Source organism: Octopus bimaculoides, chromosome 5 (genome assembly GCF_001194135.2).
Source record: "Octopus bimaculoides isolate UCB-OBI-ISO-001 chromosome 5, ASM119413v2, whole genome shotgun sequence".
In the NCBI taxonomy this organism is placed as follows: domain Eukaryota; kingdom Metazoa; phylum Mollusca; class Cephalopoda; order Octopoda; family Octopodidae; genus Octopus; species Octopus bimaculoides.
This window is the reverse complement of record NC_068985.1, coordinates 106,767,096-106,793,545: the sequence shown is the minus strand read 5'-3', so window position 1 is coordinate 106,793,545 and position 26,450 is coordinate 106,767,096. Positions and strand designations below refer to the sequence as shown.

The window sequence follows — 26,450 nt, the reverse complement described above, 5'->3', positions numbered from 1 at the left end:
CTGTTACAATTCTATCCTGGATGTGGTCCCTTGAGAATATATTTTGGTTCCCCATTATCATTTCATCTCTTCTCTGTGCACCATTCTACCCACCTTTATATATTGTGGGGTAGCGCCGTATCTTCTACTTAACCCCACCATTCCTGTCACTTTCTGACTCTCTGTCATCCCCTGGCACTACTTTTCCTTTATCCCCAAGTACCTCTTTCCATCTTATCTTTCTCTCACACACCACTTTACCCACCCATATATAACATCTCTTCCAGTTCAACCCTCCCCACCATATACACTTTCTCTAACTTCCCTGACACTGCTTTCTCCCCTTTTTTTCCAGTTACCCTCTTCACTAACACTGTCTTTGTTAGTCTGTCTCTTACTACCTTCTCTCAACAATAAACCTGTGTAACTCCAATAAAGATTTGACATGGACCCCGATGAACTATCCAACCTGTGGTAAGTAGACTAACCCATCCCTCACTGGGTCTACTTGCTCAAATCACCCCATCACCATTACCAATTTGCTCCCCAATTCTCCTTCACACTAATCCCTGATGTTACTCTTCCCTTTTTCTCCTCCCTTGTGTTTCCTTCTTTTCTCCCTTCAGCATTGCTCCCTCCCTTATTCTATCCACTATCATCCTCTCATAACAATAAATCTCTTCCATTCATCATGGGGCTTTCTTTTGCCTTACAAGCTACAGAGTGACCCTTCCATCACTACTAGTGCTAGTGTCACAAAAAAAAAAAGCACCCAAGACATTCTGTAAGTGTTTGTAAATCAAATCAAGCAGCAACAACACAGAAATTGTGATTATTCTTCTGTCTTATCAATGGCAAGGCTACCTCTATAGTGCTGGTGCTATGAAAAATGCACTCAATAAACTCCATAAAATGGTTGGTGGTGCTAGGAAGAACATCTAGTTATTAAAAAACTGAGACATTGAGGTTAGACAGTCCTCTAACCTTCTGGATCCTGTTGAGTCATCCAACCCATGCCAACATGGAGAATGGATATAAAATGATGATGATGATGATGATATATCTGTGTGTTGAAGGGTACATGCATGCACATGTGTGTACATATATGTACACGTTTGTATTTGATAGAAAAAGTTTCATAGAGGTAAAAAGTGCCATTTCATTTATGAATTATATGTTTTTGTTAAATATAAATTTCTCAATGTTTTCTCCCATCATTTTGAATGGAATTACCATTTTCTATCATTAATAAAACTATTGTTTGTTTTGGTGACAGAGGTGGGGGTTGGGGATCTGCTAGTAAAAATCCTACTTTGTAATGTGCTTGAGTTAAGGAGAAGCTATATAGCTTTGTTGACCTCTGACATATTGAAGTGATAAGAAGCTGGAATAGTCAAGAAGCAGTTACAGTCTTCACCCAACTTTCTAAAAATATTAGTTTCTCTATCTTTTTTATTTCTCCATTTGCTACTGCTTTCTCTCTCTTGCTATCTTACTATCTCTTTTTAATTCTTTCTCTCATGCTAATTATCTAGTCTTCATTCTCTTTCTTGTTTAAATATTTCTTCTTATGCCTCTTATCTCCTTCTGCCCATCCTTTTTCTTTGCCCCTCTATTAGCTCACTCTGTTTTCATACCTACAGATGTTGCACATCAATTTGTACACAACTAATTTTATATTATATCATAACTTTTCTACTTGGACAATTTCTGAGTTGTTTGTTCCAAAATTAATCTATCATAACAAAAGCTTTCAGCAATTTTTGTATATCTTATTTCAGATAAGATTTTCTCTCTTATTTTATGATTTCTGCTCATTGTTGGAATGTCTTGAATTTCTGAACTTCCTGACTGCGTAACATTTTTGTATCTTGTAAATTAATTGACTCTGTCTTCTTGAGTACTTAACATGCAGTTATCTAACAAATTAACAGCAAGATGGTAATTTGAGTTTATTAAATTTGCTTTTATCTCATAAGTTAAGTACTTGAAGAACTAATCAAATCAACACTGAGGAACTGCATCCTATTTCTTATAATTGTTTCTCACATAGGCACATGGCCAGAAATTTAAGAGGAAATGCTTGTCAATTACATTGACCCCACTACTTGACTGATACTTTATTTTATATTGACCCTCTAAGGGATTTAAAGTGAATTTGACCTTAACGGGATTTAAATTCAGAATATAAAGAGTTACAACAAATACCACAAGGCATTTTTTCCAATGCTGTAATGATTCTGCCAATCTACTGTCCTGATTCTATCCTATTTCTTATATTTTAAGTTATATAGGATCTTGATTGCATGAATCTTCAAAATTGAGCTTTGGCAAATTAGTTTCAATCTATAGTAATTGCTGAGGTTTTATAGCTTTTATCCATTTAATGTGATGTGGCTGAAGTATTCTATAACCTTTTACTAAGTCAACATATTTGCTGAAGATATTTACCAAGGGTTAATAGCTACCTTAGGATTGTCATAGGATTGTAGGTAAAACAAAATTAGTTAACTTTGATACTGTTCACAAATTTGCAGGCAATGGTATAGTTGAATGAATTTACTGCAGTATGGAGCTGCTAGTTGTCTTATATTTGGTGAAATGAAAAGCAAAGTCAGCTCCCTTGTCATTTGTGCTGGTCCATCAAAGACTGGATTGTAGCTTTGTTGTTACATTGCCCCTTCTTTACATAAGGACCATTGAACAGCTTTTGTTCCCTTGTGTTTTAGTGCACAAGCTGTAGATATGACACTGCATTCTTTTTGTTTCATAATGAAGAAATAGTCAAGGACTATTATTACCACTACCATGCTGATTGTGATACCTTTACTAATCACCTCTTCTAGACTGTTTATTAGCTCCCCTCCAATCTGTTTCTCTTTGAAGTCTGATTTAATTAATGCTAAACTTTCTTTAAGACATGGCATCACATAAGACTGCATCAGTTAGCCAGTCCTGAAATATATGAAATCACAAGAATTGTGCTAAATTTGTTTATATCAATTTTGAAGGAATTGAAGAGTTCTCTAATGTAAGGGAGAAATCTCTAATCCCTTTTCAGAGTACTCCACCACTGGTTGTCAACTGTCACTTAATTCACTAACCCAGTCCTTGTAGTCTTTATAACCCAAGAAAGACATATCCAGCTTTCTGTAGCCTGGATTCTTAGCTAACTGTATGTATCATAAATTTATGGGCTGTATAGCTGACTAGTTTCTGGCACATTTGGGAAATACAGTCAGTACATGTCAGATAGTTGGAAATATCTGAGCAGGTTTTTGAGGTCTTTGCACCTTTTGTTTTACTCCTTACACAGTCCAACTGGTCATAGATGATCATTCCTGTCCAGAACTACTACTTTCATTTTGGCTGTTTTTGTTGTTGTTGAGTTGGTAGTGGACTTGGAGAACATCTACCACTCCTTTGAATATACTAATTTCATTTGGTGGGTGGGGGGATGCTTTTCCCAGCTTTCTCTTCTGTGTGCCACAGCCCTTTTAAAGTTGTTTTCTCACCTTTTTTTTGTCACTCAGCAAGGTCCTTGTTTCAGAAGAGGTCTGCAATAGCTGAGGTAGAAGGTGAATCTCTGATTTTGTGTGTCTTCATATATGTGTTTTGCTGAAGGGGTGATAGTATTGGTACTGATTTTCTTCTGTAGAGGGTTTGGTACCAGTATCTGTTGTTAATTTGGGGAAAGCCGGTGTTGTTAAAACTAAGGTATTGTTGCTGCAGTTTCTGTTGTAGTTGTTGTTGATGCTGTTGTTGTTTATTTTGCATCTGCTGCTGCTATTGCAATTGTGGCTGTTTTTGTTGTTGTTTTTAATGTTGATGTTTTTGTTCTGGGGTTGGCTGTTGTGAGGGTCTTTTCGCTATCATTTGTTGTTGTGGAAAGTAAGCCTCTCACTGGTGGATGGTGCCACATATGTTGCACCTAAATTTTCTACCTTCCACTATAGCATGCAGTTGGTATCCATTTAGGAGTTCTATAAGATAAAGAATTTTGTCCAAGTTTTCTGGTTTAACCTGGCTGAGAACTTCTAACCCAATTCTAGACCAATTTAATTTTCCTGGTCATGCTTTTTTATGTCTAAAGGGGGATTGCTTCCCACTAGAAGAGTGTTTCCCACACTTTTTTAACTGTTGGCCGTTATCCTTAACATTTTCAGTCTCCATCATATTTTTAATGTACATATCAGGCCAGAGCAATTTAGTTTGAATTACTAGTTTGATGCAAGTAACTACTTACTATAGCATCACCCTGCTTTAATTTTTTTTTTTAAAGTTAATATTTAAATAGGAGACAAAAACTAAAAGAAACATAAAGATGTATCTGTTGCATACCCTACCATTCTTTTTATCTCCAGTACCCATATAAAATTCTCTTACACCCACCCCTCGTTCCCAGGAGTGGTACTGCTCACTTTGAGTAGCACTGCTCTGGAACAATGCATGCCACCACCCACCAGATGTTCAATTCTGACTGCACATTCAAAAACTTTTATCTTCACCCCTTTCCTCTCCCTTGTATACTGGGATGAGGGACAAAATCCTGCCTCTTGCTCACGGTCTGTAGAATATCTCTGTGTATGTGTTACACAGAGGAAATTTGCTTCAACTCTGCCATGTTGCTTGACTCAGGTGACAAAATCAGTGTCATACCATATTCTGCTCAAGCACTTTTCCATTTAGGTATTTGTGGACATTTGAATTTGTCAGTTCAAAACTGACACATACCAATATACTACAGTTTTTCTGCCTGTGTTTTTCCAGGCAATATGGTGGTACTACCAATAGGAGCTTCTTGCTGTGTATCTTAATGAGTGCTTGCATACTGTTCCTCAAAATTTTGTGCTTTTCCTGCAAAAAGAAAAGAAAAAAAAGAGTTGATCTTTATGTTTTTGGTAAAGTTACTGCTGCCATTACTCCTGCTGGATCTGACTGCCATGGTGAACGAGGGAGTGGTGGTTGTGGTGCTAAAAGTAGTAAAACCAGTGTCATTTGTGTTGCTGTTTTTGCAGTCTCCTTTAGAACCAACAAGCTTGGAGAACCTTCACTATTCTTTCTTTTAATTCTGATCTTGCTGTTTCTATCGTTATCACTCTTTTAACTATTTTTGCTACTGCTGTGCTGATTTTGTTTTTATTATTGTTCTTGTTATTCTGTTTTTATTGTTGCTGTTACTACTACAATTATTCTTGTGTGATGTTAAAGTATAAGTAGAAATGGAGTTGCAATGATGTCAGTCTTCTGTTGTCATGGTGACAGTATTACTGTTTGTTTTCAAATTGGCTAAATTTTGATGCTGACCTCTGAAAATTATTGATTTTGTTTCATCCACTTTTTTAAAAACAGAAATAAATAAATAAAATGAACAAATTTACAAAATTGCAGCCTTCCTTTTCAATAGCAGAGACATGCTCATTTAATGTCTATGTCAATTTTCAACAGAACTATAAAGAAAAATAAAATGAACGTAAGCCTTTTATGCAAAAATAACAGAAAAAGTGAAAGAGACAAAATTTCATGGAGCTCAGGGCAAATACTACTACTACTACTACTACTAATAATAATAATAATAATAATAATAATGGTAATAATAATAACCTTTTTACTATAGACACAAGGCCTGACATTTTGGGAGAAGAGGCCAGTCAGATTGACCCCAGTACACTACTGGCACTTAATTCATCAACCCCGAAAGGATGAAAGGCAAAGTCAACCTCGATGGGATTTGCACTCAGATTGTGCAGACAGATGAAATGCCACTAAGCGTTTTGCCCAATGTGATAACGATTCTACCAGCTCATTGCCTTTAATAATAATAATAATAATAATAATAATAATAATAATAATAATTGTTTCTTTATTAGCCACAAGAGCTTGGAAGATACATTAAAATAAACAAGGAAATGTTAAACTAGATGTATGGTGGAAACAGTTATATAAAGTCAAGAGAAGGGATGAAAGTCATTATCCAGCTGTATAGACAAGTTGAAAATTTATAAAATATACAAATAATTCCATAAAATCTGAGAATAATTTGAATGAAGTATCATCTAAAAAGGAAATAAAACATGGAAAATATTTGGAGTTTTTGCCTACATATGGATGAGAAATCACTGGCTAGGTTGGGTTAGGCATACCACACATCTCTGTTTGTCTGACATTACTCATACTAGAGCCTCCTGCATTCTAAGATACTTGTTAACTTTACTTGAGGATACACATGGTTGAATTCATTGTAATAAATTACTATTGTTTTTCACTAGGTGTCTGTCTTCAGAACATCCGTCATATTCTGAATCTATTTGTTCTTTGAATCCAGGCAATGCCTGCTGTACCACTCTGTTATCTATGAAGCACTGGTTTAACATCCAGAGGGGGCTATCATCATCTTCCTTATCATCATTAATTGTTGTTCTGAAGAGAATGGGATCTTATATTTTATTGTTATTTTCTTCTGTGGTTGGGTTTCCTTTTGAGCTGCTTTTTTTCTCTTTTACCTCTTTGTGTTTTCTGCAACTATTTGGAAATTTACTTCCTTCCATAGATCTCCTCACAAAATGATGGAGTCGTACTATGTTTCCTAGCTAGGAAAGGGAAACAAGGTTCCTACCTGTTTGGTTTCTTGAAATGACTTTCTCTACTAGATTCAGGGTAGGAGAGAGTACCTTAGAATGGTTTACATCTAAGACTAAGATTGAGGATGATTTTTCAACCATCCTCATATCTACAACCAGTGATGCAGGTGGTGTTGCTATTGGAACAACAGCTCCCAAACCCTGATCAACCTTTAGCATTTTGCTAGCTCTGCATAATAGAAAACCCTCAAGTGGCTTTTGCTGCCACAAATATAACAGCTGGGCTTTCTTCCCAGCACCACTAACTAGTTCTATTGCCTTAAAATCAACCAACACAATAGGATACAGCTCTGGAATGACCCTGTACTTCTGCGGTATCATCCGGACATGCATATCTATACTGACCTTTCCTAATTGCATATAATTTTTTTCTAATTGCATTTAACAAGTGCCCATATTGTTTTACAAAAGTAATGTGTAGCTAGGAGTCAATATTACTTGTTATATTTTTGGACAGCACTTGTGGCCAGCTGTTTCACACCCAGTGTCTACTTTCTGTGAGCTTTGTCCTCAGTCCTACAAGTTAGTCAGATGGTACTGTAATCTTCACCTTTATCAATGTGTAAGGCATTTTTTCTGATAACTGGGGAAGCATGTGAGACATCCCTAGGTATTTTACACATTTGTAGGATATCTTACAGTGTTCCTGATTGTCTTTTGGGGGTATAGTGAAAGCTTCTCCTTAGAGACAAAGGTAGATCAGTCTTCTTGTCCAATTGTGAATGTATATTTTAGGCAATTCTAACACAGCATTGTTTCAGGTTGTGTACTGTCCATCTTCAAGGATTCAACATTGAAGGCAGTGCAAGCAAAATTAATTTCATATATGGACTTCTTGTTTGACAACATTTGTGTGTGAGTGTCAATTGTTGTAACTGTTGTTTTTTGCAAAGTTGGTTCTCAGAATCATGGGGAAAAAAAAAAATTAAAAGCTTTTTGCCTGAAATTAAACATTTTGTATTTTTAAACATTGTGTGCATTGTTGCAATGCAGGTTTGTTCATGTTATTCTGCTATGCAGTGGCAGAAATGCTTCTTTTTTTTCTTTTAATTTTGGGTTTAGAAAGCATTTCCTCAACTTGATGCCATTGTGAATCAAGTTGAACCAAAACAAAAGCCCAAATGTTAATAAAAACAGTTTTTTTTTTGTTTTTTTTTTAGAGACCCAAATAAATAACATTAACTTGCCTTGTAAAATAATACTAACAATACAAACACGTAAAATAACATCCAATTTCTGAAAATCCTTGGAAAAGGTAGTAATTCTAAAGCTAATTGTGAGAGCAAAAAAATAAGTCTGCACTTGCTGAAACCCATAATAATCATAGTGGTAGTGGTAATGGTAGTGGTAGTAGTAGTAGTAGTAGTAGTAATAATTATTATTATTATTATTATTAAATATCAAAGTGGTAAGATGGCAGAATCGTTAGCATACTGAACAAAATGCTTACTAGCATTTTGTCCGTCTTTATGTTCATAGTTCAAATTCTGCTGAGGTTAACTTTGCCTCTCATCTTTTGGGTTCAATAAAATAAGTACCAGTTTAGCACTGGGGTCAATATAATCAACTAGCCCCGTACCCCAAAATTGCCGGCCTTGTGCTGAAAATTTTGAAACCATTATTGTTGTTGTTGTTGTTGTTGTTAAAAAACTCTATTTTCTTATAACATTGTGTTAATCCCTTTTGCTTATCTCTCTTTTCAGAGTAACAGGTGGTGAATTATTTGAAGATATAGTTGCTAGAGAGTTTTACAGTGAAGCAGATGCCAGGTATTACATTCTTTCTTTATTTCTTTATTCCTTCACAAACTATGTCATTGGAATGAGCAGTTGGTTGCCATTGTTAAAGTTATTCTTCCTAATAAAGAAGTTTTGCTATAATTGCACTCCTTGTCTTCTTTACCCACCACTCACTAGTTAGATCATTCTCACTTATGTTTTTAATTATTTCTAAACTCATTCCTGCACAATGTTCCAGTTTAATAAATTTTACTGTTTTCATTATTTTTTCTCTCCAAATATTGAAGGTGTATATTAGATTAGAGAGAATAAAATTAGTCCTTAAATTTCCTTAAGAAGCTTGAGGATAGCTAAGATCAGTGTTTCTAGCCATGGTTTCCATGTCTTTATCGTGGGCTTTGGTGTTTGAAAATTTAAATCTCTACCAAGTGGAGCCTACTTCAAAGATAATAGTTTATTAGGAGAGATTTGGCTTCTACATTGAGCAGGTCATGCTGCCCCCAAGAGAAATCCTTTACTGGCTTCAATATAGAGTTGTATTTGTAATTAGTAAAAGTAGTCTCTCTGAGAATTCGAACTTTCCTAAATACTTTTAAAATATCCTAAATTTGTTGATGTGATTTTGGTATACACATACACAAGTATATCTCTTGTATGAGGGTAAGATAAAGTGTTTTTTGTAGGATACGTACATATTTAGGATTTATTTGATATAGAAATAAGAAACAAAAAAATATTAATTATATCTAGGATTTTTAGTCTGAAATCTTGTCCCACACTATCTAATATCTAAAATTTTAATTTCACTTGTTATTTAAATGCTAGCCATGTATTCCCTATTAAGTGCATCCACTAAACTACTCTACTACTCTGTTCATCTAATCAAGTTTTCTAGGATAGCAGGCATTTAGTTTAACACTTAAGATCTTAGACAACAACCAAATACAAATGTTAATTATTGGTCAGACTGGCTATAACAGTTCGCATTGACATATGTTTAGCGGCAGCAAAACCCACTTCAAATCATACAAGAAGTCACATTATTCTTAATTCTATCCTTTCATCAATTTTTTGTCAGCAAATGAATATATTTGATTCAACCAGTATTATACTGTGAAGTTTTAGACACACCATTCTATTCTGTGCGACCACATCAACCTATCTGACATTCTTATTAAAATGAATTCCAAAAGACAAGACATATGACTCTACCTTATGTTAATATCTCAACATCTCTGACACTATAGTATTGTTGTTGCCTGAATGTTAAACTTTAGGGAAGACAAACCATTCTATCTTATATAAATACACCAACATATCAAACACCATCAGTATTATGAATACTAATGTGTTGAACTTTAAACAAGATGCATTGTTTTATATAAATACTTCAACACATTGAACACCATCAGTATTATGAATCTTAATGTGTCAAGCTTTAGACTAAACAGTACTCTATATAAATACTTCAGCATATCAAACACCATTAGTATTATGAAGATTGAAGTATTAAACCTATGACAAGGTACACCTGCCTACCCTATATAGATACATCAACATTTTCAACGACAAGAATTCTCAGACTAATATTTTTGAAATGCCTACATCTTAGTGTTTTTGTCTTTAGCACTTGTTTAACTGTACAATTACACACAGCTTATTTAATCAATATAAATATTTATGATTTAATGAATCAAGTGAAAGAGATTATCACCCTTGTAATAGCTGCAGCTTTGCATCCAAAATTTCAACTGCGTCACCTGCATAATCCTCTCTGTTTACTACACAACTTGGTGCTTCATTTCAGCATGGTAGTATCTAGGGACTGCAAAACATAACTACCATGTAAACACTTATCGTTCGTTCACACTAACATTTTTATCAGAGAGGGAAGCACTTAATTTATTTGGTTTTGGGATGCAGTAGTGTCTCAAGCAAGACAATCCAGTAGAGTATACATATAGAGTATATATACCCAGAGGAGGATGTGAACTCAATGTTACTAGCAAACAAAACACTTGCTGGTTAAACCTGATATTTGATAGACTTGGTAGTTAGTTGAATGTCTTAATGATGGACATAACACAATACCAGTCACAAGATATGAATTATAAACCTTTTATTCTTTAGCTATGGTTATCATATTTTTCTCTATTATATCAGTCAATATGATTTTTCTTAACCATTGTCAAACTACTCATCAATTTCTGTTTTTCTCTCTCCACTCATTCATTGTATTTAGACATAACTGCAATCTTGAACTATTACTTACCAGCACAACCTCTAGCCTACTGATGTATCAACCAATTGATGCACTATCTCTTCAACCATTATTACAATAATTACTCATACAAATTAACAAGCTGTATGCTACCCTCACCACCACCAACACATTGTAGCCCAACCATCACCACAAAAACTCACCCTATCACTACAACCACCATCACCATTCAAGCCTGACTAATACACCAGTAGTTCTTTCCTTCAGTATTTCTTGTGACTTGCCCGCCAAAAATCTACCACAGAGGTTGATTTTCCTTTTCATCCTTAGGGATCAATTAGGAAGTAATCAACTTATCATTTTCCAACACATTATTATTGTATTATTATTTCTAATAAAAGATAACATACCTCTTTAAGTAATAAAAAAATAATCTAGATATGAAGATCTTTAAATAGAGATAACCAGTATGTGGAGTGCTGAAAACAGAAATGGTTTCAATAGTAATAGGTGGAATGATTAAAATGCAGAAGCAAGACCCCCACCAGCACTTACATATATGTGCAACATGCAGAAAATGATACCCCTAGGTACTGCATACACATTTCACACAGCATTTTCAATACATCAGAAAAGAGAAATTCAAAACAAACCATTGAACATATTCAAGATACTCAGAGCTGTGTTCAGCAGTGCAGTGAAAACATGCAATAAAAATAAGACTGCTTAACAACAATAACAAAAACAACAGCAACAAGGACAAACATTTCAGGATGGAGTTAGTTGATTACATTAATTCCAGTATGTAACTGGCAGTTTATTTTATCAGCCCCATAAAGATGTAAGGCAAAGCTGACTTCAGTGGAATTTAAACTCAGAATATAATGATAATAATTGTTCCTAATTTAAAGATAGGAGTTATTTTCTTTAATCAAACTTGGTACTTGAGTGGTACTTTATTTTGTCAACCCCAGATGGATGAAACACAATTTGAACAAAGAAAGTAAATATCTGGAAGAAATACTGCAAAGCATTTTTGCTGACACTCTATTATTCTGCTACAATATAACCAAAGAGATGATAAGGTTCTAGAATATAAAAATGAAAGTTGTGTCTGTAACAACTGGTGCACTCAGCCCAACACCTAAGTAACCACCTGAGAGATTGCATAAAATTGGAATTACAACCTGAATTGAGGACCTGCAGAAAAGTGCCATCCTGTAATCCTGCAAGAACCTTAACCAAAATTCTTAAGATTTGAGAAGATTTGTTTCCTCAGGATAACATCTCTCCTAATCAAATTAGCATGTAATAGCTTATAATAATAATAATAATAATAAGAAGAAGAATAAAAACCCATAATCAGTTGTAACATGTTGATACTTGAATAAATAGAGCTGTAAGTGACAGGATACAATTTTGACTATGTTTGCACTAATGTTTCTGTATATTGTTAACTGCAGCAGGTTCTTCATCCCTTAGTTTCAATATTTTCATCAAAAGGAAAAAAGAAAAAATAGTTAAATAGTAAAAAATGTATTGTTATATTGTTGGCACCAACCCTATTTCCATATTGTTATCTGTCAGGAATTTTTGCTATCTTTTTAGCATTCTACAAATTTAGCAGCTTTTCTTAGACAATCAAGGTTCTATTGTTAATACTCTTTCATTTAGCAACATTTCATAAAATGATTTAGACATTTCAAACTATCAAAAATCTAATTTGGTATCGTGAAGAAATCTGTTTTTACCATATTGGCAGTAAACTGTCTGATTAACAGATCTGATAAATGCCTTATGGTGTTTGTTATGGTTCTTTAAATTCTGAGTTCACATCCTGCTGAGGTCAGCTTTGCCTTTCATCCTTTCAGGGTTGACAAAATGAATTACCTGTGAAGTTCTGGGGGTTGATTTACTTGATTAATCTCCTCTCCCTCAATCGCTGGCTTTGTGCCTAAATTAGAAACCATTATTAACTGTTCATATTGCATGGCTTTATAAATCTCTTGGAGAGTGTGATACATAAAATATTGGCTGTTTACCAACAAAGCAAATCGTCGAGTTAGGAGTAAATAATAATACTTTCTTTATTTGCCATAGTGATGATGATGATGATGATGGTTTCTAATAAAAATAATCTTCCTTTCTTTGCTATTTTCTTGTTTAGTTTATGAAGATGCTTGAGGTATTAGAGTTCCAGATGTTCAACCCATTCAATCTCAACTTCTGACAAGGTTGACATTGCTTTGTCACCTCCAGCATTAATAAAATAAATAAATGTTTGTGAGGTAGTGACTTCAGTCATTTAACTGTACACTTCACTGACAAAAAGCAATCAGATTAAACAAAAGAAATTTATTATTAATATTCTGCTGTTACATGTTTATTGGTGTTGTAACTAGTTTAAGTATACTTCCTATCAAACCACAACTTATGGTCTAGAATGAGGAGCAATTTTTGGTCACTTTTATATATATATATATATATATATAAAAGCCTTTTTCTGCTGTTCATATCTGTTTTTACTTTGCATTGAGGACTTTCTGGATAATTTGTACTGAACCAATGAAACAGGTTTTCAGCATGGCATCCAGTCTCAAATTAAGTTCTAGGTTTTCAAGGGTTGTTCTCAAATTCTTGGTCACTATTCCCAAAACCTCAATGGTAATTGGCAGGATCATGACCATGTTAACTCCTTTGAGGATTTTGTACTACAAGTCAATATGCTACTGCGGTCTTTCTTTTTCTAGGTTTTAATATGAAACGGGCATAACCTGTCAATTGCAAGATATAGTTTTTTCTTTTTATCACTAGCTAAAATGTCTATTTTGTTGTTCTGTTCTCCTTTTAATTGTATTCAGAAGTACCATAACAACTTCATTTTTGAGGACTTCATTTATATCCCCACAAATGATCAAAGTTATTTCCTGTGCATGCAGAACCAACTCTTTTGCAAAAGCAATTCATTTGGCGATATTGTTAGGTAGTGAGCCGACAGAATTGTCATTGTGTCGAACAAAAATGCTTAACAGCATCTTTTATTGGCTCTTAATGTCAGAAGTTCCAACTGCATCAAGATGAACTTTGCTTTCATCTGTTAAGGGTTGATAAAATAAAGTACCAGTCAAGGGGTGATGCAATCAATTAATTCCATCTCCCTAAATTTGCTGACCTAGAGCCAAAATTTGAAACAATTATTACTTTTATTATTTGAATGATCTAAGTTCAAATTTCACCAAGGTTTGCTTTGTAGAAAGGATTATTTTTATTATTATTATTATGAAGAAGAAATAAGGTAGTGAGCTAGCAGAATCATTAACATATGCTTAGTGGCGTTTTGTGTGTCTTTCCATTCTGAGTTCAGATTCTGCCAAAGTTGATTTGGCCTTTCATTCTTTCAGGGTCAATAAAATAAGTACCAGTCAGGTACTGGGGTTAATATAATCAACTTGCTCCTCCCCTAAAAACTGCTGTAATAGGCTCTATAGTAGAAATGATTATTATTATTATTGTTATATTTTGAATTCTGCCAAAGCCAATTTTGCCTTTCATCCTTTGGGCTCAATAAATTAAGCACCAGTGAAACATGGGGGTCAATGTAATTGACTAGTCTCCTCTCCCAAAATTTCAGGCCTTGTGCTTTTAGTAGAAAGGATTATTATTATTATTATCATCATCATCATCATAATTATTATCTTATATATTCAAACTTAAATTTCTGCTATAGGACAACCTTGATTTTTTTTTTTTTTATCTTTGTGGAAGTCAATAAAATAAATACCAATAGGCTACTGGTATCTATTAAATCAACTACTTTTCCACACACAACTTCTGCAGCCTTGTACTCATGTTAGAAATCATAGTTGTCATTATGGTGATTGATAACATAATAGAATACTGGATAAATGCTTTGCAGTGTAAGATACATTGCAGTTTGAATCCTGCTAAGGCTACCTTTATATTTCATCCTTCTAAGATTAATAGAATAAATACTAATTGAATATTACTCTTCAGTTAGTTAACTACACTCCTTTCTTGAAATGTTTGCCCATGTGCCTATGTTAAAAGTAAATATCAATATTATTACTATTATCATCTCTTTTGCTTCTTTATATGTAATTAATGTTAATTATATTGGAAGAAGTTTTCAATTCATTATCTGACAGCTGATCTCTCTCTCTCTCTAAGTTGATTTTATTGCTACCTTATGGTATCTACAATATTTTAAACCTTACTAACAAGTGGGTTTCTTGTTTACTATAAAGTTAAATGGTTAGCAGTAGGAAGAATACAGGAACTGTACTGAGTGTGATATAGCAATATGGATGTACAATAGATATTACTGGTTAAGCAATTACCAAAAGTAGAAAATAGAGAAATGTTTCATTAAAGCCAGTTTTTAACTTTTAGCTCATCAAATCCAAAAATTTAGGATAAATATTTAAGATTGTTGCTTGTAATTGAAACTATAATTGCATCAATGTCTCCACTGACTGCAGAAACTTTCAGAAGTGTCTGCTAGTTGCACTGCATGGCCTGCTACAACATAGCATATCTTGAGGTTAATTTCAGCTTGCTGAACTGAACAACCCAATAAAACCTGAAGATTCACTGTAAAATAAGAACTCAACTGACAAAATAGTTTGCTTTTACATCTCAAAATAATTTGAATGGTGTTTATTTTTTTGATATTTGTTTGTTTCTGTTGTTACTAAAATCTCTTACAGTTTAAATATTTCTTGTTCCCATTTTTTAACATGTTTTCTTTTGCTTACATGATATATTTTACACTGTTTACAATTTTGTTTGTCTCTGTTATGAGTTGAAATCTCACCAATGTTGGCAGTTAATTGCTTGGGGTTTAAAAGATGCATTACAAATATACATGGGACTCAGTTTGGTTGACCATTAATCCTTCCCTCTAGTAAATACCTGGAGGTATTCACCCTATTTGACAGCCATTTCCATTATTAGCTACCCATTCTGATGTTTACATTTTATCATTTTATATATATAATTAAGGTATCATGGGTTGCCCACATTTCCTTTCCCACCATCACCTACCCAGTGTGCAATTAGTAGTGACTGTAATATCTTTACTGTATATAGTTTCATCCTACTTGGTTCAGAGTTCAAATCTTATTTGTAACTAACTTCACTTTTCAGCTATTTGTAGTTAGTACAATGTGAATTTGTAATATATTTGTATTAAGTCAGAACTATACAGCATTTCTAGACCTTGAGATTGTAATAGGTTGAAGTAATCAGTATTTATTGTAACCTGTAAATAAAAATAATCATAGAATATGAAAATAGTTATATGATAGGATGTGTACTGTTGCTCGGCAGAATCAGTTGGTCATTAAATAAAATATCTTGTGTTTTTAACTATGGTTTTTTACATTCTAAGGTCAAATCCCACCAAAGTCAACTTAATTTTTCACCATTCTGGGTTGATAAAATTAGTCCTAATTAAGAAATAGGAGAAATTTAATCGACTTCACTTCTGCTTATGTTTGTGGTCTAGTATTTAAAGCTAGAAAGCACCACACAACAATACGAGAGGTGGGTAACAAAGTGGTAAAATAATAGAAAAGTTGCTTTGTGGTATTAAATAAGATACTTTTACATTCCAAATTTGAGTTTCTCTCGGACTGATTTTGCCTTTTATACTTCCAGGGCTAATAAAATAAACATCACTAATGTACTGTGATTAGTACAGTTGATCATAAACATTTTTCAAAATTCTTGGATTTATATGTTAGAAGTTATTAATGTTATTATCAGCAGACATTAGATCTTAGTATTTTTTAACTTGACAGTGACCTTGGCTAATCCTCTCTGGGCTGTCCTGTAATTACTGTGAATTCCTAATTTGGCTTTCACCAGGTAAAATACTCATAATCTTAATATTTTTGTCAGAATATAAAAACATAAAGAATATGAGGTGTCAGTTGTCTCAAACAGCCATATTGGAGAATCATTTCACACCATGCCTACTCTTATCATAATGAACAGTCTCTCTCTCTCTCTCTCTCTCTCTCTCTCTCTCTCTCTTTCTCTCTCTCTCTCTCTCTCTCTCTCTGTATATATATAAACATGCATCATCATTTAACATCTGTTTTCCATGCTGGAATGGGTTGGATGGTGCCTCAGCATGGCCAGTCTAATGACTGAAACAAGTAAAAGATATATATATATCGTTTTTAGAAAACGTAAATCTGAAAGAAGCAGCACACTCTAAAATGTAGAGTGGTGTATATTAAAAATAGGGAAGGCCAGTTTAAGAGGTCATGGGCCAACAGGTTTTTGGGATCTGACGATACACCATAAAGCTAAACTCTTTATGGACAGGAAACCTAAGGTAATCCATTAAACTGGCCTTTCCCATTTTTAATATATACGTGTGTGTGTGTGTGTATGTGTGTTTATATTGGTACTCCTATACATGTGTGTGCGTGTGTGTGTTTATGTACACACACACATGTATAGGAGTACCAATATTTTTTCTCAAGTAGACTTGACTTGTTAAGCAATTCATTCTCACTGCAAACATCACTTTAAAAATGTATTTCATTCAAACTTTCATTGATTTTAGTCTCTCAGGAATACCAATACTAGTCATTCTTAGTAGGCCCACATTGTTCCAGCCTAAAGAGATGGACTTCTTAACAGTCCAAGTCTACTTAAACTACAAACTGAATATGGTGATTGTTTTTAAAACTCTAATTCTGGAGGGCTGTTGATTTTCATGACTAAATCTTTTTTACATCTTTAGTAAATCTCTCTGGTTTATTATATATATATATATTAAAATAAGATCTTTATTAAAATATGCTTCCAGTTTAGCATTCTGCCTTATTCTTCATTTTCCTATTATTTCTCCACATGCGGTTAACACAGCCCCACTATTTACTCACTTATATATATATACTTTTTATTAAAGCTGCAAAATTATCACAGAACTGTTATTCAGAGTTTCATGTTCTCATTCATCGGACAGTTGTGATGAATACTATTTTTTCCACCTTGTTTTGCACTTATGTGCGCACCTGTGTGTGTGTGTGTGTGTGTAGTGAACCTGCATTTAATTATACTCTGTTAAATTGAATATCAGATAAACTGAAATAAATCTAAGCTAGAAGAGTGACTATCAATGTTGATTTCCCCGATCATCTTTGAATATCAATGTTGAAGAGAGCATATATTGTGGATGTGTTAGTTGAATACTATATACTAATAGCTTAATAATCATAAATGTTAAGCTCACTCAATAATACTATCAGAAATCAAAATGGGAAACTAATTATTTTGCTCCTTTTTTATGAAATACTGGGTAGTTGGAGGGATAATAGGAGAGTGACAAAAATAAGGACCTAAGACAAGTGATATTTCCTCTGGATTCATTCTAGTTATTTTTAGCTTTTATTATGCTCATGTCTAGAACACACACTGCACATCCCCTGACTAAATAAACTCTTAATTCTAGTATTTTAATTCATTCATCCTCTCTGCTCCCTGATTCTATCTGTCTGTATTCAATCTATTAGTTATGAGAAATATGTTATTATGGTGGAAAATTTTTTTTTTGTATAAATTTGTTGAAAATTTGTTAATTAACATTGATTTTCTTTATAATAATTCAGTTCTTGCAGTCTCATAATGTAAATGGCCATAATTTGTTTTCAAGTCTTATAGTATACACTCAGAAACAAAGATTAAGCACAGGATAAAGTTGCTGAAATTTGTATGTTTCTTTATGAGTAAAATTTATACAAGACTTATAGGTTCAGTGTGGTATATACAGTGCACACTGTAACAATAGCCAACATACACAACATGATACAACTTGTATCATTCAGCAATTTTCATTCACTACACATCTTTCAGCCTTGCATTTTTACATCACAATTTCATGAGTGTAATAATCTAAAGAAACTTTTCACCTTACCTATAAAGCAGAAACTATAAGGACTGTAGAGGCTGGTGTTTTGGTAGTGAGTTTGTGAAGAGTATGCTGTTAGAAAGTGAACAATGTTACACATATGCAAGGCTAAGGACAAATTTATTGCATTTTCTTTGAAATATTATAAAGTAATTCTAAATCTTCATTTGTTCAGGAAGCATATGAAAGTTATAAAAATACAGACCTTGAGAGGTAATGATCTGGTGTATCTGTCAGTCGTCCTATGTTATTAACTTCTATGGTATAGAAATGTCTTGTGTTGCTGTTATGTTAGCCAGGCATAAAGGTGACAAGAGTTTTGAAGCTAATGACTGGTATTATGGTGATTTAGAAATCACTGTGGAATTAGTAATAATATTACCCTTGGTGAAGCAAGAAGTGTACCAACCAAGGAAATGAACCATTCAGGAACAGGTTAACTGACTGAAGTATGAAGGGCTCGTAATTTCCCAATTAAATAACAACAATGAAATTGAGTTGTATTGGCATTCACTACTTTAGAATAACTAAGATTTTAAGAATAAAGCCTTCACACCTGGTTATAAATTAGGTACATATTTTTTTGATGTGTTGCATTTTGCTGACAGTATGTACCATTAAAAAGTTAGGGGTGATGGGAATATATCAGCACAGAGAGGTTTGCAAACAGTGCTCTAGCTACTAGTGCATTTTGTCATTCCAAGAAACTGTGGTTCAACATGCATATCTTTAATGATTTGTTTTTATTACATTTCATTACTGCAATGCATAAACACCCCTACAATGACCTCAACTTTCTACTGGTGAGCTGGAAGTGCCACTAATTTTGGACAGTGCATCTTTTCACCCATTTGTCAGCAATAGATGGTCACCAATTTGTCAGCAATAGTAGTAAAATAAGGTACATGTTGCCCTCTATTGTTACCTCAACAATGCAGCCACTGCTTAAAAACTGAACCAAGAAACTTATGTAAGATTTTAAGATTTGAGGTTGGGTATTTACATTGTGTACTTTAGCAGACAAGTGAAACAGATTTCACACAGGAGAACATCAGAGCCTGGCTAGCAAACATTGGGAGTGACACCCTGGATAGCAAGTGTTAACCATAGAAGAAATAACTGATGAAGTTCTTGCTGTAACACCTGAGATAGTGATAACAATGAAGATGACAAAGTATAGCCCAAGAACTACAAACTCAGTATTATAGGAGTGTATCTTGACAGCAGGATTTCATAATTGATTTTTTAATTTTCAACAATATTATGAACACCTTTAGAGCCTTTAGGAAATTCATGATCTAGAAACCATATCAGCAGGTAAACAACTGAAATTTGACTCCCCCAAGTCAGTTTGTCCTAACCTTGCTGAAGCTGTTTAGCCTACTGATAATATTGATGACCTGCTGGTGATTCAGCCCTTCTTCAGTCACCTCAAATTTTGACAAGAAAAGGGGAAAGGATCAATGAGGCATCATAGATCTAGTAATTTACAATGGCAAGTTATCTTCTGTATCTTTACTATCACATCAAGATCATTTGAAATTAAATGAAATTAACCATTTATGGTATTAACTTTTTATTTTTTTACTTTCAGTAATATTAAATAATTTCATAAGCAATATATGCATATGATTTGTATAGTTATGTGATGCTTACAGTAGTTTCTGTAATTTTGTTACTTTTTATCATGTTCAGCATACACTGTATATTTTTTCAGTATCATGTGTGTATACAATACTAACCCTTACCATTCATTATCCTGGATGGTCCACTAAAAGAAATATGCTTCTCCTGTTATCAATTAGTGAGGGTTCACTGTGTCTATATATATGTGTGTGTGTGTGTGTAAATGTGTATATAAATATATAGATATATTTATATCTACACATATATGGAACCTTTCAGTTATAATGTATTAAAGAATACTCTCTACATTTGTATTGAGTCCTGTAATTTATCGCTTTCGGTGAATCAGCAGAGGTTTATATTTATGAACGTAGATATTTATAAATATAGATGTGATCATTACATCTACATTTTCATACTTATGTGGTTTAGGTAAAATTCATTGAAACAAATTTTCGATGACTGGATTCTTGTCACCAACCTTTACTTGTTACCAACCATGGTAAAAGTTCACCTTTGAGATGTTTGAGACATGAACACATCAGTTACTGAACACGTTTTCATGCAAACAAATGACACTGTTTTTCTATGAGTTGTGACTTTGTGTGTATGTGTGTGTAGGGTTGATCCTCAATGTGGCTGTGTATGAATAAATTAAATGTGATCAAGGATGTTTATGTGTGTAGCATTTGTTTTATCTCAGGTATATAAATTATACATCACTGCGTCTTACATGAGCTTTGTCTAGTGTCATCACCTACTGAGACCTGAAGCATTTTTCTGGCTCCATAGAAAAGATTTAGTCTTTGAGATATAATTTTGGCAAGGTTATAGATATATAATTTATTCCTGAAGTATGAAATGCAAAATTAACTCCACTGGGTTTCGAAGCCAGAATGAAAAGTGTCATAATTAGAAATTAATATATTGTCTAGTACTTTGCTACTTCATACAATTCCTTGTCCTTGAGTAATAATAGGGACAATAGTGATTTCTTGGGATTTGACACAACAGGTATTGCCAGTTAAATAAAAATAATAATTACATAAACTTTGAACTGAATGCTATATTGCCTTCAATTTAGTTCCTTACTTCCTTAAGTCAGCTTTTACCAAATAATAATAATTTCTTTCTACTATAGGCACAGGGCCTGAAAATTTGGAGAAGGGGTTACTTGATTACATCAACCTAGTGGTTGGCTCTACTTACTTTATTGACCCTGAAAAGATGACAAAGTCAACCTCATCAGCATTTGAACTCAGAACATAAAGGACGAAATGCTTAGTGGCATTTCATCCAGCATGCTTAATGATTCTGCCAGCTGGATATAATAATAATAATAATAATAATAATAATAATAATAATAATAATAATAATGATAATAATAATAATATGTATTAGGCACCAAGCTGGAAATTTTGAGAGGATGGGGAGCAGTCAAAACCATCAACAGCAGTTCTTGACTAATGCTTTATTTTATCATCCCTGAAAAGGTGCAAAGCAAATGACCTTGGAAGGGTTTAAATTCAGAAGGTAAAATGCTGGAATAAATTCCACAAAGCATTTTCCCAACACTTATGATTCTTCCACTAATAATTTCTAACATAGACAGAAAGCCAACATTTTTTGTTCTTTGTTATGAGGTAGGAATTACTCAGTTAAATCCCCCACCCTGCCCAGGACTTGACCTTAGAAGAATGAAAACAAAGTTGACTGTGGTGGGATATGAACTCAGAACATAAAAGGTTGTAGCTAAACACTGCAAGGTATGTTGTCTGACACTAACAATTCTGCCAATCCATTAAATTAGTACAATGTGCCTTGCATTTATTGTTGAGTGTAGGTATAATCAATTCAATCAACATTGGTATGTCTGCAACTTAATTTTATCAACTTTGTTAGGATATAAGCAAAAATTGACCCTGGCATTAGGGATGCCATTAAATAATGTCCTGCACTTGCTCTGGCATACTACATTTGGGATAAACCTCTACTACAACTTCATCAATATGCATTCCACCATGCAGTTCCAGGAATCTTTGTACCCCTATCCATATTAGCTTGGGTTACCAATTTCATGTTGCATTTCTTTGCCAGTAGCATCAATGTAGCTGAGTGGTCTTCATGTACATTTTAGGGTGCAGAAGCCCCCAAAATATATCATCTGAAGTGGGCACGGTTTAGTATGATAGTAGTTGTCAGCAGAGCCTTACCTGCACTAAGCAGCTATAGTAGAGATGGGTGAAATTTGTTCATTCACTCATTGACATCTCCTGTCAAACCATCCAACCCATGCCAGCATGGAAAATGGAGGTTAAATGATGATGATGAGGATTTTCCATGCCAGCATGGGTTAGATGAATATATTATTGAAGAATTGTTTCACCTTCAGATCTCCTTCCTGTCAGAAACCCTTACTTGCTTTTCAAGTAAGAGAGCTTTCATTTCGTGTCTTCAAAGATGCAAAGTGAGTGGATGATTTGTTGACAGAAGTGACAACAGCAGCAGCACTGCTCACAGGTCACAGCTTTTGTAGAGTACAAATGTAAACAAACAAACAAACACACACACATAACAATGTAGTGTACCCATACAATAATTCGGTGTGTGATATAAAATTATTTCACTCAGTTTTGTGTACATAGCATTAAAATCCTCAAATGATTTTCTGGAATGTTATACAAATAATCTATTATGTTACATTATTTTAAATTGTGCTTTGACTTTTTTTATTTATAACTTACCCATTTGGTAACACTGCATGATTATTTATTAATAATGGTATGTTTACTTTTTAATTAACTGTAACTACTTTGCCCTCTGCAACTGCAAATCCATTTTAGTCAGTGTGATGAATGATTTTAATTCCCAAAAGTGATGGCTTTACGTAAAGTGAATTAGCCAAAACTTATTCAAAATCACATTATTATCCTCTGTAACATATACCGGCAATAAGAAAGATTTATAATTTATGTACAAGGCCTGTGAATTTAAGAGAAGAGTTGATTAAATCAACTTCAAAGTTAACTGCTATGTATTTTATTACTCTTAACTTGAAATATGAGACATAACTAAATACTACATGACATCCTGTCAAAATGATTTTAGCAATTCTGCCATTGGCTATAATAGTAATAGTAATAATAATAATAATAATAAGAAGAAGAAGAATTTTTTATATTTTCGGTGCAAGGCCTGAAATTTTTGGGAAGGAGGCTAGTCTACTATATCAACTCCAGTATTTCACTGGTAAATATTTCATTGACCTCAAAAGGATGAAAGGTAAAGTTGACCTTAGTGGAATTTGAACTCAGAACAAAGGTGGATGGAAAACTGTCAAGCATTTTGTCTGGTATGCTAAGATTGTGCCACCTCAATGACATTTTAATAATAATAAAAATAATGATGATTTCTAATTTAAGCGCAATGTCAGAAAATTTCCAATGCTCTAACTATTCTGCTAATATGTTATCGTTATAATTATAAAGTACCCACTCTGCAAAATTAATAAAGAATAATGGAAAACTAATACAAATAACTACCAAATATGACTAAAAGCCAAAAAGGTTTGTTTTCTGGTATGAAAGAAACCAATAATTACAAGACAGGCTGAAATGACCAATTGTTATGAAGAAAGGAGGGAAACTAACAGCAGAAATCATGAAAGGGATAAAATCTACACAAGAATGTAACTACAAAATGTTATAAAATGATGGCTAATACATGAAGTTAAACAGGGTGGAAGTAGACAAGGAAAATGTACAACATTGGCAGAGAAGCACAGGTGTCAAAGCTGAGATATTGCTTATATTTTCTGCCCCACTTCCCCCAATACACAGAAACTTCTGGATCATTTTGTTTTCTGGACCATGGATAATTAAAATAAAAATTTACAACTGGATACTCTTAGAGAATGATGACAGTTCCATCAAAATAGTGTTGTTACAAATGCATAAGCCTTTAAATTAATCCATTTTAACTCTGATTGAAATCTGTCATACTCAGACTCTGGTTGTCAGACTGATTCTTTGTAATTTGGATTTGGATTATTTCTGTTCCAACACATGGTTTCCATTTTAAATGTTTCAGTTGCTGAAGAGCAATGTATAAATTATATAGTGGACAAACCTAACAACAGTTAGCATCTTAATATTTTACAACTCTGTCTTTTTCTCTGTCACTCACTCACCCACTCATTCACTTGCTCTCTGGTATAGTTTGTGCTGATTTTGTTTTCAATAGGACATAGTGCTTTAAATTCAAAAAAAATATCTTGCAACTAGAGAATCATTGCTCACAGTGACAACCACAGAATGATATATGAAGAAGGCTCTGATAGTTATCGACCAAACATCTTAGCTAGAAATACATATTTGATAAATGTGTGTACCTTCTTTTAGTTTCTTTCTTGTAATTTCTTTTTAATGTGATATATTATGGAAAAGCCCATTAGTCTACTCTTCTCTTACTTTACTATGCAAACTGTGATTTATTCTTTAAAGCTATTCTCAGTGTAAGTTTGTTTCCTAACCATGAGGTTCCAGGTTTGATTTAACTACATAGCACATTAAACAAGTACCTTCTACCATAGATTCAGGTTGACTAATAACTTGTGAATGGAATTTGGAGTTAGAAATTGTTAGACAAAATGCCTTATGATGTTTGTTTATACACTGTACATTCTGAGTTCAATCCAGACTCAGTCACATTTGCCTTCCAAGCTTTCTGAGAACAAAATGAAATGCTAGCCATGTACAGTGAACTGACCACCTCTCCCAAAATTGCTGGCCTTGTGCCTAGATTTAAACAATTATCATCATCATCATCATCATCCTTATTGCTATGAGCTGGTAGAATTGTTAGCACTCTGGATAAAATGCTTAGCAGCATTTCTTTATGTTCTGAGTTCAAATTCTGCTGAGGCTGATTTTTACCTTTCATCCTTTTAGGTTAATGAAATAGGTACCAATTAAGCATTGGGGGTCAATGTAATCAACTCACCCACACCCTAAAAATTTCAGGCTTTGTGCCTAGAATAGAAAGGATTATTATTATGGTGGTGAGCTGGCAGAACTGTTAGCACGCCAGGTTAAATGCTTAACAGTATTTCATCCAGCCTTACATTCTGAGTTCAAATTCCGCCAAGGTCTACTTTGTCCTTCATCCCTTTTGGGTCAATGAAATAAGTACCAGTTACATACTGAGTCAATATAATTAACCTACCCCCTCCCCACAAATTTCAGGTTTTTGTCCTATAGTAGAAAGGATTATTATTAATATAATCAGAGTAATGTTTTTGTCTTTACCCTTTACCCTTCAGGTACCTGCTGTGTTCTGTAATATTTTCTAAATTGTAAACCAAACCCTTTATTAAATGTATGGGGGTTAGATTGCCCTTATGTCATTGTCCACACCAGGGATATGCTCCTATTATTTATGCTCCTCCCCGCTGATGCAACTTGCTTGTTCTGCTTGAACCAGAGTATATATACATTGACTGACCTAGGGATTGAACCTACATCCACTAAGTAAATAACTATATTTAACTTTTTACACCTACTCAATACCTATATTCACTATCCCATTGTCTGGTTGTATAATGACTATTACTCCTCACCCAAAAATTCAGACAAAACACACACACACACATATGGTGATGCACATATATGCATACAGAAATATACATACACAAGCGTGCACACACACACACACACACACACATATATATACATACATACATACATAGCATTAGATTGACTACATGGAAATTCACCCTTTTTCTCTGACAAGTGGATGTATTACCTAATAATGATAATCAATTTTAGATTTCATTTTGAAGGGTAATACATTTATGAAATGATCGTAAGATATTTTAAACTTCTTAAATAGTCATATTTTATATATCTATCTATTAATACGATATTATTTTGGACATATATCTTCTGTGATGATTTTTTAATGTAATTTTTCCTGGTCTTACTTTATAACATATAATTGCTCTTATTAAATGTCTAAATACCTTTAAGGTTTTAGACATTTCCCTACCAAGAGCACTTATTCAAAATTCAGTATACTGTATTCTCATTGAATATATCTGATTGATTATATATATATATATATATATATATATATATATATACACATGCATACACCCACACATATAAAAGCAATAAAATTTATTGGTAGTAATAGAAATAGCCACTGTTGAATAGAAAGTATTGAATACACTACTAATATAGACTGAAAGGAGGTTTTTACTTTTTTCTTTTATTTGTTGAGAATGACATGTAGAAGATGAT

The 26,450-nt window shown here is 33.5% G+C and overlaps 1 protein-coding gene across 19 annotated transcripts in view; it reads left to right on the top strand.

Moving 5' to 3' along the window:
• The window catches only part of LOC106874089 (calcium/calmodulin-dependent protein kinase type II delta chain), a 343,297-nt gene that overhangs the window by 93,612 nt on the left and 223,235 nt on the right, over positions 1 to 26,450 (top strand). For all 19 annotated transcript variants that reach the window (XM_052967902.1, XM_052967919.1, XM_052967916.1 and 16 more), the window contains exon 5: positions 8,324 to 8,389. In XM_052967902.1, coding sequence (XP_052823862.1) covers positions 8,324 to 8,389 — 66 coding nt within the window. The remainder of the gene's footprint in view (positions 1 to 8,323; positions 8,390 to 26,450) is intronic.